The sequence below is a fragment of the Coffea eugenioides genome, chromosome 3, assembly GCF_003713205.1.
Source record: "Coffea eugenioides isolate CCC68of chromosome 3, Ceug_1.0, whole genome shotgun sequence".
NCBI lineage: Eukaryota > Viridiplantae > Streptophyta > Magnoliopsida > Gentianales > Rubiaceae > Coffea > Coffea eugenioides.
Genome location: NC_040037.1, coordinates 5,497,771 through 5,512,771, shown reverse-complemented (window position 1 = coordinate 5,512,771; position 15,001 = coordinate 5,497,771). Strand labels below are relative to the sequence as shown.

General features: G+C 35.0%; 2 protein-coding genes across 2 annotated transcripts; both read left to right on the top strand.

Annotated features, from left to right (window-relative positions):
• The first annotated feature begins 4,583 nt into the window (after window positions 1-4,583).
• Window positions 4,584-8,473, top strand: LOC113765070 (plastid-lipid-associated protein 6, chloroplastic). The gene is made up of 4 exons (XM_027309119.1): window positions 4,584-4,980; window positions 7,162-7,398; window positions 7,719-7,845; window positions 7,949-8,473. Exons 1-4 carry the CDS (start codon window positions 4,687-4,689, stop codon window positions 8,161-8,163), a joined length of 873 nt encoding a protein of 290 aa, XP_027164920.1. The 5' UTR covers window positions 4,584-4,686; the 3' UTR covers window positions 8,164-8,473.
• Window positions 8,474-9,498: 1,025 nt separating this feature from the next.
• Window positions 9,499-14,395, top strand: LOC113764586 (kinesin-like protein KIN-10A). Its single transcript, XM_027308520.1, has 6 exons — window positions 9,499-10,415; window positions 11,040-11,195; window positions 11,282-11,389; window positions 11,484-11,594; window positions 11,693-13,267; window positions 13,978-14,395. Exons 1-6 carry the CDS (start codon window positions 9,723-9,725, stop codon window positions 14,248-14,250), a joined length of 2,916 nt encoding a protein of 971 aa, XP_027164321.1. The 5' UTR covers window positions 9,499-9,722; the 3' UTR covers window positions 14,251-14,395.
• The last annotated feature ends 606 nt before the right edge of the window (window positions 14,396-15,001 follow it).

Below are 15,001 nucleotides of genomic sequence, written 5' to 3'. Positions count from 1 at the left end.
ATAAAAATGTAGATAGCAATCAGTGTTAGATTGATGCACCAGTTGCTGCAATTTGCCCAAAGAAAATCGATGGTGAATGATGTTATCTTGTTTCCAATCTGCTTAATATAGCTTAAGCACCAAACAGGTGGGAATGGTTTTGCCCAACGGTCCTCTATAGTATCAATGTTAAGAAGCTTCTTGTGCTTGTTACACTTACACCTCTTTAGCTTCTAAAATACTATCACAACATAGTTTTGTTTTTATTTTCATCTTGTAAATTCAAAACTCATCTTCCAATAGGGCAAAAGTGGAATAGAAAAATAGTCTCTCTCCTATAAACAATTTTTAAATATAATTCTTACACAAAAGGGCTGACAATGTGATAAAAGTTGTCATTCTAAGGGTGGTAAATGTGATTTCTGAAAGTTGGGGGTGCTAGGTGTGATTAGAAAAAATCTCAGGGGAGGTTTCTGAAATTAATCCCCGATTTTAAGGCGATTGTTGTTTGTTTAGATTTTACCAAAAGATCATGGAAAGTGATTATAGAGAATAATTAGAATCTATACATATACAACTTACTTGTTGATCGATTATAAATTTTAATTTTTTTTATTAAAAAAATCTATAATCTGAATATAAAAATAAATGTGAATATTATAAAATTTAATTGTCTAAAATTAAAAATCTACAATCAGTTAAAATAATAAATTAAAAATAAGTGCTAAGTTGTATCGAATATTGGTCATTTCTATTACATGATTACGTGTGTTTAGACAATAAATTGTCATAAAAAAATTTTAGAATATTATTGTATTTCTTTTTTAGTAGTGTAATGTATATGAGATAAAGAGATAATTGAAAAAAATAAAAAAAATGTATTTATAATGATCCAAGATAGAAATTTTCTCCAAATAATCACTTATCCAAATGAGTGTATTTGGATAAGGCATTTGTTTGCAAAGAAAGAAAAAATAAATTTGATTACATCATAAGAAAAAAGAAATTTGATTACATCATAAACACATTTTATTAATATTTTTGATTTTCACAATCACCATATTATCTTATATATATCACATCACAAAAAGGCACTAATAGTACAATGGTGTTCCAAAAAAAAATTCAAAATTATCTCCTACCAAACACTAAAAATACATGAACTCTTAGAATATAAAAGTGAAAAAACAAATGGTTAAATGATTGAAACGTGCTCTTGATAAATTAAATTGTATGCATATTTGTTTATGAGCGAATTTTTCAATAAAAAGGATAATTTTATTCCAATATCTAAGCTCATGGCAAAAAGTATATCAAACATGACAAAGATACATAAATTTGATAATAATCTAATACAACAAATCGAAAAAATAATAAACTTGATCATAACATTGAAATTTTAAAAAAATCTTCCATCAGATGAATATCACTATTGCCCAATAAATCTATATGCATATGTTCTAATAAATCAAGATTTTGCTTCTAAGATCTATCAAATCTCAAATCTAGAAAATGAAACAGACAACAAAATATTCTTACAAGGATATCTTAGAAGAGTAAAATTCCCACTGAAAAAATTGGGTGACTACCCTTTGGGTATTCAAAAAAAATTTCCTAGATCCATTGTGGCATGTGGGCATGACAAGTATAGATTAAGTCACCAACTCCAAACCATAGTTATTAAAATCAACCCGGTCATCAACCCAGCGTGAGGATCGAGTTGGCAGGTTAGTGGTTCAATCGCAATTCACTGGTTGAACCGTTGGGTCACACTATATAATAAAAAATATGTTATATAATTAAATAAACACATAAATTATAGTAAAAGTAGTTCAAAACGTCCCTCACATTTTATGAAATAATTTTTTTGTTCCTCACTTTTAAAAGTGTAATCTTACGTCTCTTACAAATTCACATTAATCAAATTTAGTCCATACCTAGATTTCCGACTAGTTTTTTGCAAGAATTCACTGTGTGTATTGCACGTGATCATTTTTTAAGGCAAAATTATCAAATTAGATTTAACATAATTCGATCCATAGTTCCTCACATTTTATAAAATGAATCTTTTCATCCCTTACATTTCAAAAATGAATTTTTTCATCCTTCGTTGATCATGTGTACGAATAGTTTTTTTTTAAACTCGCACACACACACACACATATATATATATATTTGATTTTACTAGAATAGTACGAATAGCATTTAATATATCTTTATTTGATTTCGTCTGAATGTATATACACGGGTTAAAAAAATTATTAGTTTTTTCACTCATTTTCATTTCTTTTTACTCAAAAAATTGAAAACAAAGAAAATATTTAATTCTAAACATTATTGAGTGTTTATATCAAATTAAATTTGGACAGAAAAATAAACAAAGGAAAAGTATGAAAAAAAAAGAAGTAAGTGATTGGCACTTTAAATTTTAATTAATCACAAGGCAAGTAGTTCAACTGTTGGTCTTAAAATTGGTAAGTAGAAATTTCAGATTTAAACTATAATTTGTTAGTATGACTATAGAATACAATGCCTTGTTTGGCAGACAAGTTTTTTATCAAGTTTGTCTACTACAAATTTTTTAAAAACTTTAACTACAGTAACATTAAAAAACTTCTCAAAGTTTTAAAACTATACACTTCAAAATATTTAAAAAAAAACACACACTTCAAAAAAATTTTTAAAAACTTCTACAATAAGTTACAGTAAAGTTTTAGACAAACACCCAAAAAACTCACTTGCCAAATGCTGCCCAAGTAAGTGCCCATTAATTAGATGGTCTTATTGTACAACTTAATAAATGAATTATTATCAAAAGAAAAAAGGCCACAAATATTGATAGGTTCACATAGTAAAATCAAATAGATATATACGTATGGTTTAAAACAAAATTATTGGTTTTAAACCCATGTATATATATTGAATAACATGTGTACAATTGTAATTAATTTATTTAGAAAAAATCAAATTGAGATATATTATATGCTATTCATACTGTTCAAGTGAACTCAAATAGATATGTACATAGATTTAAAAAATATATATTCGAACATATGGTTAATGTAAGATGAAAAATTTCATTTTGTGAAATGTGAGAAATGAAAAAATTTATTTTGTGAAATGTAATGGACAAAACAATTTATTTTGTGAAATGTGATGGACTATGGATCTAATTATGTAAAAATTGATTTGACAATGTTGCTCCTCAAAAAATATTACATGCAATGCAAGTGGTAAATTTTGACTAAAAATTAGTCAAAAACCTAGGTAGGGATAAAATTTGACCAATGTGAATTTATAAAGGATGTAAAATTACACTTTTAAAAGTGAGGGATGAAAAAAGTCATTTTACAAAATGTGAGAAATGTTTTGAACGATTTTTCCTAAATTATAATATAAGTATAAAAATTTTTAAACCTTAACAGGTCGTAATTTGTTCATAGTTCATACACACAAGCCATATCTAAACATGGTTCTCAATTCATGAATTCATGTTGATATTACATTTCCAATATAATTATAAATTTAAGTGTCAGACCACCAAACATAAGTCACAAACAGCCAAAAAGAGGAAAATTGGAAGAATAAAGCAAAGAGAGGAAGAGAATTCTATTCTTGAATTTTGATTTTTTGCTGCGAAAGTGAGAAAGAAGAATTAAGTTAAATCCCTAATTGTTAGCATGATGCAAAGAAAGACGAAAATGCACGAATTAGTGTTCCTGATCAAATGAAAATTTGGGTAACAAAGTCATTCCACAATAATTTCCAAAACCCATCGGGTTTATCAATAATCGTCCGAGTGTCCCGGTTCTTTAGTCAAACTATCTGAGTTGAACGATCATCAATGAATTCCATACAACTTCGATTTAATTAGTAACCCAACCCGATTTCAAGGCCGGTTCATCAAGTTGATCGATTGAACCGTCGGACTGTGTTAGGTTTAATAACAATATATTAATATTCCGAACATCAATATTTGACCGATTTTTTCCCTTTTCTTATTTTATACAAATGATGATATTCTAAGGAATTCGCCATGTATACTTTTAGAAAGTAATAGTGCTAACAAAGTTTCAAAACTTTTGGATCATCAGTGCCATTAGGGATTAGATTACACAATAATCAAATGAAACTGCCCAATTCATACAAGTGCTTAAGTACCTCATCCAAACCAAATAATTACATGTTAGCCGACCAAAAGTTCCTCAGCAATATCAACCAAATTCTCCAATTATCACAAGCCACCGCTTACGATTCTTGTTTGGATTGCTATTTTTTGAAGTTTTTGTAGATAAACATACCATAACAATTTAATGTATATAATGTAAAAAGATAATTAAAAAAATATCCATGTTAAAAATTTTCCTTAAAAACTAGCAATCCAAACGTGCAGAGCTATGAACCTCCCCTAGGGAAAAATGATAAAAAAGAAAAAGAAAAGAACAAAAACAATATGACAAAGCATCTTGGATTTCTTGATTATTGTTGTTTGCTCCTCAGGCCCCAACGTTAATTTAGAACCACAGGCCGCCACAGTAGACCATCACCTGGGATTTAGGGACTTGACATGGGGACCAAGAATTTTCAAGTACAATCTACACGTATGCCTCCAGCCAATCAAAACATACCAGACTCATTTCTTGCACTGGCTAGATAATCCAGCCACCTTCTCAGTTCGAACAATCAAAAGTGCTACAAGAAACTGCCATGGCATCTCTATTTCACCCTCCAATTAAGCCATTATTGTACCATCATCATTCTACATCATCATCATCATCACTACCATCCATAACCCCTTCACCAAAATCATCTTCTAACACAAATAGTTACCTGCCAAGAGCCCGGAATTTGTTCTGCTCTGCTGAGTTTAGAAAAAGAAAATCTTGCATCAAAAGAGGCTGCATTTGCAGGTCAGCCCTTGATGAAGCCTCAGTGAAATACTCTTCAGAAGCTGAGCAATCAAAAGCTGAGCTTGTTAGCTCTTCAAAGCTTAAGTTATTGGTATCCGTTCGTCTCTTTTTTCTTTCTGTCTTTTTATTTCGTTTGCTTTTTTGGAAGACTTGTATAGCTGATTTTTTATATGTTTTTTCTTTATTTTTCCTGTTTGGTTTGATGGTGTCTGGAGTGATAATTGTATAATTTCTCTAGTGGGATGCTGAATTATTGCTCCTTAATTGGGAAGTATCAGTCATCGCTGAAGAACGTGTTTGCTTCAATGACTAAAACAGCCTATGGCCCAATTAGATGCAACGGGGAAATTGTTGGTTAATTAACTCAATTGGATGCATCTTTTAATCTACTTTTTGAGGTCTCTGAAGAATTTAGTGATTCTATACTTCAATTAGTTACATTTAACCTGATTTTGAATTGTGAAGCTGGCTAAACTGCCTTGTTGCTTTTGAATCAATACCATAGAATCTTGCGATGTATCAATTTTTGTATGAACTTTTTTTGTAGCTTCATCCCCAGTATGCCTAAGTAGTTAAGTAGTTCCAGAAATTTCTGACAAGTTAGTATGTCAATGCATTTTTATCTGGATTGGCCAATGTCAATAGTCACTTCTTTAGAACAGAAACATGGATTTGAATGCTTTGAATAGGCTCAACAATAGGTTAGGTTCTGCAAGTTTCTGGCATTAGCCTATTTTTAGTGTACAGATGCTTTTTCAATTAGGATAGCAAAATCAGGAAAATAGTGAAAACTTTGGTACATAAGATATGGACATGGACATCTGTTTGGTAATCTAAAAGATAGCAGAGAAGGACAAAAGCTTGATTTGCTGTAAAGAAAGTATTGGACTCTAGGGTGAGGCTTAAGTTGCCAACCACAGAATCTGGGAATCCTTTAGAGGCTCCTAGTATAGAGAAGTAACACAAAAGATTAAAGGTTATATGTGATTATTGCAGTTGCAGTTAAATAGGACAGTGTTATTCATCCAGAGATTGTAGAATCAAGAAGCTTGCAGTTACTACCACAAATCAGGACACTGTTTTAGACTCTTCTAGTGGAAGATTGGAGGATGTATTTGTTGCAATGCAATCACTTTGGACTTGAATCAGTGTCTACATTGCCATGGTTTTCAACTTGGCCCATGCCTGTCAGCTGCATGCCTTGAGTAACAACTAAAATTGCATGAAGATTAGTCAGAGAAGACATTGTATATGAGTGCATCAACAATCACAAGAATTACTAGATAATGGATTGGACAAATCAAAAAGTTCCTCAGCTATGTCTTTTTGGCCGGGAAAAGGATTCTATCATTGTTTAATTTGGAATCTGATGTTTAGTGTTGCATATTAGTTGAAAGCACAAGGACATCGAGGCTCCTGCTATGACAATCCTGGAGATTAAGCCTAGGACACAAACCTTATTGCCTATCTGTAAAAGTGAAATCACTTTCATTTCTTTTCATGTTGTATTGAATTCATTTCATTACGTGTTATTTATTTCTGTTGAAGTAAGCAAGGATGGTCACCTCCAATTCTGAACTGCTAATTTGATCTTAGTGCGTTGTCATAGTTTCTTCCACTCAAAGACCCTGTTCTGATTCCATGGATCTTGCATGCCTCTGGTTATGAACAAAATGTGCTCTCCTCCTTCATTTGATTACTAGTGAGAAGACTAGAGAACATACTACGTTCTTGTTCCTAGTGCCTTTAATCTTTTTCCTTTTCGTTTCCTTGCTACTTTCCTTCATTGTTTGTTTTGATTTTTTCCTTGGATTTTTGTTTCTAATTTTTAGTTGCTCTGAGTATGTTAGTAAGGATGAATACTGTCGTATAACATCTAAATCAATAAAGTGGTCTGGAATACATGCCCAAAGGTTTAGAGGTTGAGTCTCTGGTTGGTTGGCTCCCATCTCAAGTTAGGCATGCTTAACAGCCCACTTCCTCAGGAAGAGTTTTTTTTGGGGGGGGGGGGGGGGGAGGAGAAAGAGTTCCATTTATATCATAATGGATTTCAATTATCATTAATCTGTACAAGACAGTACCAGCTTTCCTTTTTGACTCTTTAAGTTAAAAGTACGTGGTCCTGGTACAAGGTGCTTGTTGACAGCAGAGCTATATTTGCAACTGTGAATTCCAATCTGTTGTGACAACAATCAAATTTCTTCCTTTGCAATCTGATGTGTGAAATATGATGTTTTGGTATTTATGAGGCTTCAACAAACCTAAATTGCAGAGTGCAGTTTCTGGGCTAAATAGAGGGCTTGCTGCTACTGAAGATGATCGACAGAAAGCAGATGCTGCTGCCAAGGATCTTGAATCTGTTGCTGGCCCTGTCGATCTCTTGGTTGACATTGATAAACTGCAGGGAAGGTGGAAATTGATCTATAGCAGTGCATTTTCTTCTCGCACTCTTGGTGGAAGCCGTCCTGGACCCCCTACTGGAAGGCTTCTTCCTATAACTCTTGGCCAGGTGAGACGTACTTGCTTAAGAAATCTCCTTAAGTGCTGTCGTTTGACTACAGTATGAGATCATACACAAGAATGGATACTTTGACAATGTTTTTTAGATTTTAATGGCAAAAACAGCGGAATTCTCCTTAATGCTGAAGTGAACGAAAGCCTTAAAAGAGGGTTGCTCCCAGGATATCATGGTGTCCATATCTTCCCTCTCCAGATTGTTGAAACTGTGATTTAGTTTATGGATTGCCCACTTGTTTGTTAGACAAAAACTGCATAATGTAATATCGTGCTTTATTATCTCATCACTGATGGCATAAAGTTTTCTGTTAGGTATTTCAACGGATTGATGTCTTAAGCAAAGACTTTGATAACATAGTTGACCTTGAATTAGGTGCTCCATGGCCTCTTCCACCTGTCGAACTGACTGCTACTTTAGCCCACAAATTCGAAATTATAGGTTGGTGCTTACAATTAAACTTTCTACGTCAGTCTGATTTCAGTGTTTCACCATTTGCATCAGTTTACCACTATCATCATAACCTGCTTGTTGGCACATGTAGGTACTTCCAACATCAAGATAACATTTGAAAAAACTACCGTCAAGACTGCTGGAAACTTATCTCAGTTACCGTCGCTGGAGGTACCACGGATACCAGATTTTTTAAGGCCACCTTCTAACCGCGGAACTGGTGAATTTGAAGTTACCTATCTCGACTCTGATACACGAATCACAAGGGGAGACAGGGAAGAGCTAAGGGTTTTTGTCATCTCATAATTTTCAATGATGAGTTCTATCATACCTGCAGTGACTGATGCATCTCTATCATACTTTCAGAGGCAAGTAGATCTACTGTAACTGCAGAAACACGTAAAAACAGGCCCTTCTGCATATGTATGCGCCCACAGACTTGCACTGGAAAACCTCAATGACTAATTTGTCACAATTAATTGTATAGAGATTCATAGATTTGTTTTTGAAGTGCATCAAGAAAGCCATGAAACTATATGTTCCGAGTGGTATCTATAGCCCCTTAAATGGAACTAACTTGATGCCAGAAATATATTCAATGAACCTCTTATTTATCTGGGCTGGTGCTCTTTGGTCATCCTAAAGGTTGAGAAGAAAAAAAATGTTAGAAGGGGAAACTCAATCAATCAAATTTTAAGCTTCATTTTATCTCATGCATTACCAATAACACCCTGTGACTGAAAAGGTACTATTGGTTCTTGTCCCCCTTCCCACAAAGAAAACAAAAGTCGATAGAAATCTTGAGATATGACAAAGCACATTAACTCCTTTTCCCTTTTAGATGAACAAAAGGGCATTGAAAGAGAATCAATTAGTCTTTATGTTTTATCCAAAATGTGAAGACAAACAAGTCTACTTTTGGCATATAAATCACAAATAAGGCATGAATTCTCCATTTAGCACTTTCCTCTGGCTGATCCTTCTACAGTTCAGTTTTTGTGCCCAATTCATAGCTTAACATACAATGATTTGTTATTCGCTAATTGTTTCAACAAATGTTATATATTATCTTTAATTTCGATATTGATTGATCAAATGGACACAAACTTCCTCTGAATAATTGTGTGAAGTATGGAAAGAAATTAACTTAAACTAGCATAGATTTTTTGAGGATACTCTTTTATGATAACTATTTTAGACTTACTTTACCACAAAACAAAACACGAAATAAGAAGAAACTATATGGTAAGGTATGAAATGCGAATTTCAAAAAAAAAACTAAAAATATTTGGGCTATTTTACAGTCATTTTAAGTATGAATCATAAGCTTTATTTCCTTTTTTATCAAAAGAACTTATTGGCTCTTAGAATTTCATAATAAGACTTGCTGATAAATTTTTTGAAATGAATTCCCGGAAGAAATTGTTTGTACACGAAAATGATGGTTGGGCTGGTAAAATTTCATAGGCCCAACCCTGCTTCCATTAAACCCAAAGCATGAGTCATGAGTATTGAGTAGGCGTCCCAGCTATACACTTAGCCGTTGGAGAGTAACGGCTACTTTTAATTCAATTTCAATAAAATTTTAATTTTTAAACTTCAGAAAACATCCCCAAAAAAAATCCTTCTCATTTCTCAATCAAACTCCTCTTCTTTCCTTTGATTCTTTCCATTCTTAGCTCTCCAAAAATTACTCAATTCTGAATCTCCTTCAACATTCAAATCCCATCTTTTCCCTGTTATCTCACACACAGACACACACTAACTCATAAAGAAATCTGTCATCAGAATCTTGAAACCCACAAGAATCCCAATAAAAGGGTAAATATTCCCATCTTTCCTCCTGATTTCTTGTGCTAAATGCGATGGCACCTACACCATCATCAAAGCCCCATTCAATGATGCAGACCCCTTCATCAAAATCAAATCCAGCCCATAATCAAACCAGAACCCCACAATCAAAGCAGCGTCTAAATTTCAACGTTTCTAAGCCATCTCCGAACCCCAATTCATCAGCAATGGCAAAAGAGAGCAACAACCCACCAGCAGAGCATCCAGTGGAAGTAATAGGCCGAATTCGTGACTACCCAGATCAGAAAAAGAATCCCGCTTCATCCTCAGCCTTGCAGATCAATCCTGACAAACAATCTTTAAGGGTCAAGACTGAAATTGGGTACAGGGATTTTAGTTTAGATGGGGTTTCACTGTCTGAAGAAGAGGATCTTGATGCATTTTACAAGAAATTCGTTGAGTCACGGATTAATGGGGTGAAATTAGGAGATAAATGCACTATTATGATGTACGGGCCAACTGGTGCTGGTAAAAGTCACACCATGTTTGGGTGTGGAAAGCAGCCAGGGATTGTGTACAAATCATTGAAAGATATATTATGGGAAGGTGAAGAAGTGGGTGAAGAAAATGGTGAGAAGTTGGGGCCTGCTACTTTTGTTCAAGTGACTGTATTGGAGATATACAATGAGGAGATTTATGATTTGCTGTCTACTAATAATGGTGGAGGATTCAATCTTGGTTGGGCTAAAGGAGGAAGTGCTTCGAAGGTGAAAATTTCCTCTTTTGTTGAACTGTTATGGTTGTTATATAAAAACCGGAAACTTTTGGCTAACCAATGATCACTTAAGTTTGTTATGGAATGCATGAGATTTGATAGTGTTTATTAGTGCCAGCATCATATTCATGTATTTTCTTGAACTTGATAGTCTTAGAATATACTTCGTTTGTTCTTTGCAGGTTTTTAATGAGGTATTTTAGGTATATATTTGTGGAGATTAATTTGTTAGGCATATGGAAAAATGCGTCTATTTCTTCTTTAGTGATAAAAGTAACCTTCCTCATGAAGAAGATGCACCTTCTCACCTTCAAGTAGATAGGGGTTTGGAACTTTGCCTGTTGCATTTGTAGAATCAGTATTGTCGATTCTAGTTTTTTTGTTGTTATCCATGTGCTCGTCCTGCATAAACCTAGAATGTAGCTGAAAACACTCTGTTTTAGCTAGGACCTTGTACAGTGCCAGACCATGGAGAAGTTGGATTGTAAGTACTACAGTTACAGAAAATGGCTATTAAATGTTTGTTTGGCGGATATTGATATGGTATTACTTTATTTCGTTGTTATGTTGGGCTTGGGCACATCAGGATACTATATTCTTGGTCTTTATTGCGTAGGTGAGGCTGGAAGTAATGGGAAAGAAGGCTAAAAATGCAAGCTTTATTGCTGGTCATGAAGCTACAAAGATATCAAGGGAGATACAAAAGGTGGAAAAGCGTAGGATTGTCAAAAGCACACTCTGTAATGAGAGAAGTTCTCGGAGCCACTGCATGGTATCATTTAGCTTATAATTTGATTGCTTGCTTGTTAACTTAGTCGCTCCATTGCTAACACAATCCCACTTTATTCATGTTTGCAGATAATTCTTGATGTCCCTACAGTTGGAGGACGGCTAATGCTTGTAGACATGGCAGGTTCTGAAAATATTGAACAAGCTGGTCAAAATGGATTGGAAGCTAAATTGCAGGTATTGAATTGCTATGGATAGTAGCTTTTGTGGTGCAATTAAGTTATGATCATGTTCTTCTTGTAACCATGATCATGCTCTCTCTGAAATTCAGACAGCAAAAATTAACCAAGGGAACACAGCACTGAAGCGTGTGGTTGAGTCCATTGCAAATGGTGATTCCCATGTACCTTTCAGAGACAGCAAGTTAACAATGCTTCTTCAGGTACATTTCTTTTGTGGTCTGGTGGATCTTTCATCGCGACAACTTGCCAGCTCAATGTTTAATGACTTTTGTGAAATAATTCCAATCATTTTGTCTAGGATTCTTTTGAGGATGACAAGTCCAAAATTCTGATGATACTCTGTGCCAGCCCTGATCCTAAGGAGCTGCACAAAACCATATCCACTCTAGAATATGGTGCTAAAGCTAAGTGCATAGTTCGTGGTCCTCATACTCCAATTAAGGAAAAAGGTGCGGAAGATTCTTCATCAGCCGTCATTTTGGGGTCAAGGATTGCAGCTATGGACCAGTTTATTTACAAGCTACAGATGGAGAACAAGCTGAGAGAAAAAGAGCGTAATGATGCCCAAAAAGAACTTATGAAGAAGGAAGAAGAAATTGCTGCCCTCAGGGCTAAAGTTGCCCTTGCAGAAGGAAAAGGACATGATACAATGGAGGAGGAGATCAATCTAAAGGCAAATCAGCAGGTTCAGAAACTGAAAAGTGAATTGGAGAAGAGGATACAGGAATGTGAGAAAATGGCAGATGAGTTAATTGAAATGGAAAGGAGGAAGATGGAAAATGTGGTACTTCAATTTCAACAAGAGTCTGAAATGCTTCGACAGCGTTTGAGAGAACTTGAATCTGAGCTGTACAAATCACGGGTTGGAGGTGGATCCCTGGACATGGATGGAAACAACTTTGTTAGGAAGCTGTTGGATACCTATTCTGAAGATTCAGGGATGGTGAAATCAATGGATTTGGACAAATCATATGACTTGGATGCTGGAAAGCAAGAAGTGCTGGTTTTTAAAGCAGGAAACGGTGAAACCAAAAGTTATTTGGATTTTGACAGTAGAAAGAACTCAAGAGATGACAAAGATTATGATGATCTTCTCGTTCGGAGCTTTTCCAGCAAGGGATGTTTGAGCACTGTATTTGAGGAGGATGAAGAAGAAGGTAGTGGGGATGACAAAGAGAAGTTCTCAGATGAAGAAGTTCAGAAAGAGGTAATAGAGGAAAAGAAGGTCTGTTCGAGCACACTGGCAACCAAGGCTCCATCTATTCCTGAAGTTTCATCTCAGAATCAAGACAAAGTAGAGAACTTCAGAGAGACATTAGTGGATAAACTTTTGCAAGCAGAATCACCCAGTGAACCTGAAAGTGCTCAAGATACAGCCTCTTCCAGGCTAATGAGGATACAAAACATATTCACCCTTTGTGGGAATCACAGAGAGCTCTCTCACCACATCAGAACTCCTATGCCTGCCCTAAAGAGGTCCGAGAATATTGACCCCATGGCATCACCAGTGAGGACAACTGAAGAGGGCTCGGATGCAAAGTCAATTAGTGATGTTAAACTGCTTCAGAAAAGCCTCTCCAAGGATCTTTTGGTGTCAGACATCCCTGAAAATTTTCAGACACCGATGGGAAACAAGAAGATGGCACCTAGTTCTTTTGAGAGTACCTTAGCCTCAAAGGAGAACTGCAATCCTATTGATGAAAAAATTGGAGACCTTGATGTTTATGTGAAATGGGAGGCATCAATGGAGAACCCTGGGAAGTTCATCACTACACTAAAGGTTGTCAAAGATTCAACTCTTGCTGATCTGCGGAAGTTGATAGAAATTCATCTTGGCGGAGATAATCAAGCATTTACTTTCCTTGTGCTCGGGGTATGTATATCACCCATGATCTTCTTCTATATAGTAATTTATATGTTATTGCATAGGTCACCAGGTAAAATTAGTCATAAACTGCAGTAGGAAAAAATCAGATACTTTTCGGACATCATACCATGCATATCACCCATGATCTTCTTCTATATAGTAATTTATATGTTATTGCATAGGTCACCAGGTAAAATTAGTCATAAACTGCAGTAGGAAAAAATCAGATACTTTTCGGACATCATACCATGCATATTGAGTTGTCATGTCATACATGTCTCCAGTTATTTCCATCGAACAGGAGATTTGGCTGCTTTCAAAAATTCCTCTTCTGCCGTTGTTTTCCTCTTTAAGAGAAATGCATCTTTTGCCTGAGCATAATAGCCCTTTCTGCTTTCTTCCAAACAGATTTTCAGTACATTTTGAAGCCACAATCACAGAAAGTTGCTTCTTTCAGCGTATCCATAAGTGCATTTCCTTATTTTGCTTCCACGTCTATGTTCTCAGCAAACACAAAGCCCTGAAATTAGTTATTGGAAGAAAAATTTCTATAGCGTAAAGCAACGCAAGGATTATTAGAACAAGAACCCAGTAACCACCTCAACTTTACATCATACCCTTCCGTGCAGACGATGTGTATTTGCCACCATTTAATGATGCTTTACATCTTAGCCTTCAGTTGTCGACAGCTGACATGAATATTACTCTCTGAACAGGATCCTTCTGGTGCTCCAGTGCCAAGAGAAAAAGAGGCGACAATGCAGGCATCGAAGCTACCAATTTGCAACAACCAGCTTCCAGGCCGCCTAGCTTGTTTGCGCCCATTAAAAGGAACCCGGAACGCCCCTCACCATCTTCCTTTGAGTCCACTGGAAAACAAACTGCCATTGACTCCAATTTCAAATGTTACAAAGCACTGTGATTATCTCTCTCCAGAATTACCTACACACCTGGATTCAACCCCTTTTGTGACTCTGCGTAGATATTAGGTTCGATGATTAGTAGTTTGATTATGCAGGTTGTGATTGTGTATCAGTGGTATGAAGTGTGTATTCTTCTGATCACGAAACAGCCTCTTTGAGTACATATGCATATGTACTCTTGGTATCTGTAAGCTTTTTTGTGGTTTGAATTGTTGATATCGTTACTTTTCTGTGGGAGATTGTGGTTGATTGATTCATCGCTGATACATTCATCAGGTGAAATCTGCGCTAAAAGAAAAGCATACACTATGCTGAGTTTGATCGTACAAGCAATTCTCCCAAGAAGCTCTCTACCTCCATTTATCAATGGAATTAAAGAAAAAATATGTGTTTTAGGCCTACAATTTTTAAAAATTTTATTTTGGTCCTGCTAATTTATCAATAATGTATTGCCACTGACCAAAGTAAACTGTACATTTAAGGTATTGGATTGTTAAAGATTTTGTGAGGACCATATAATTGGAAGAAAAGAAAGTCACTAGAATTTCATACCAATGAGTAATTTAATGACAAATTTTAAAAACAAAATGATGGACAAGTTAAGGGAGTTTAGTTTAATTATATGATTCTTTACATCCTCCCTCTTTATTTTTTGATTAATTATGTGCTAGCTATTTTCCTTAGTACATTAATATTATTGTTACATGCCGTAGAGCAACAATAACTGTAATATATTTCTGCTTCCACTTGAAATTTTTTTTTTTTTGGATCCACATCCCATAGCGAGAAAAAAATATTTTTTTCTCTGGTAGAAAGC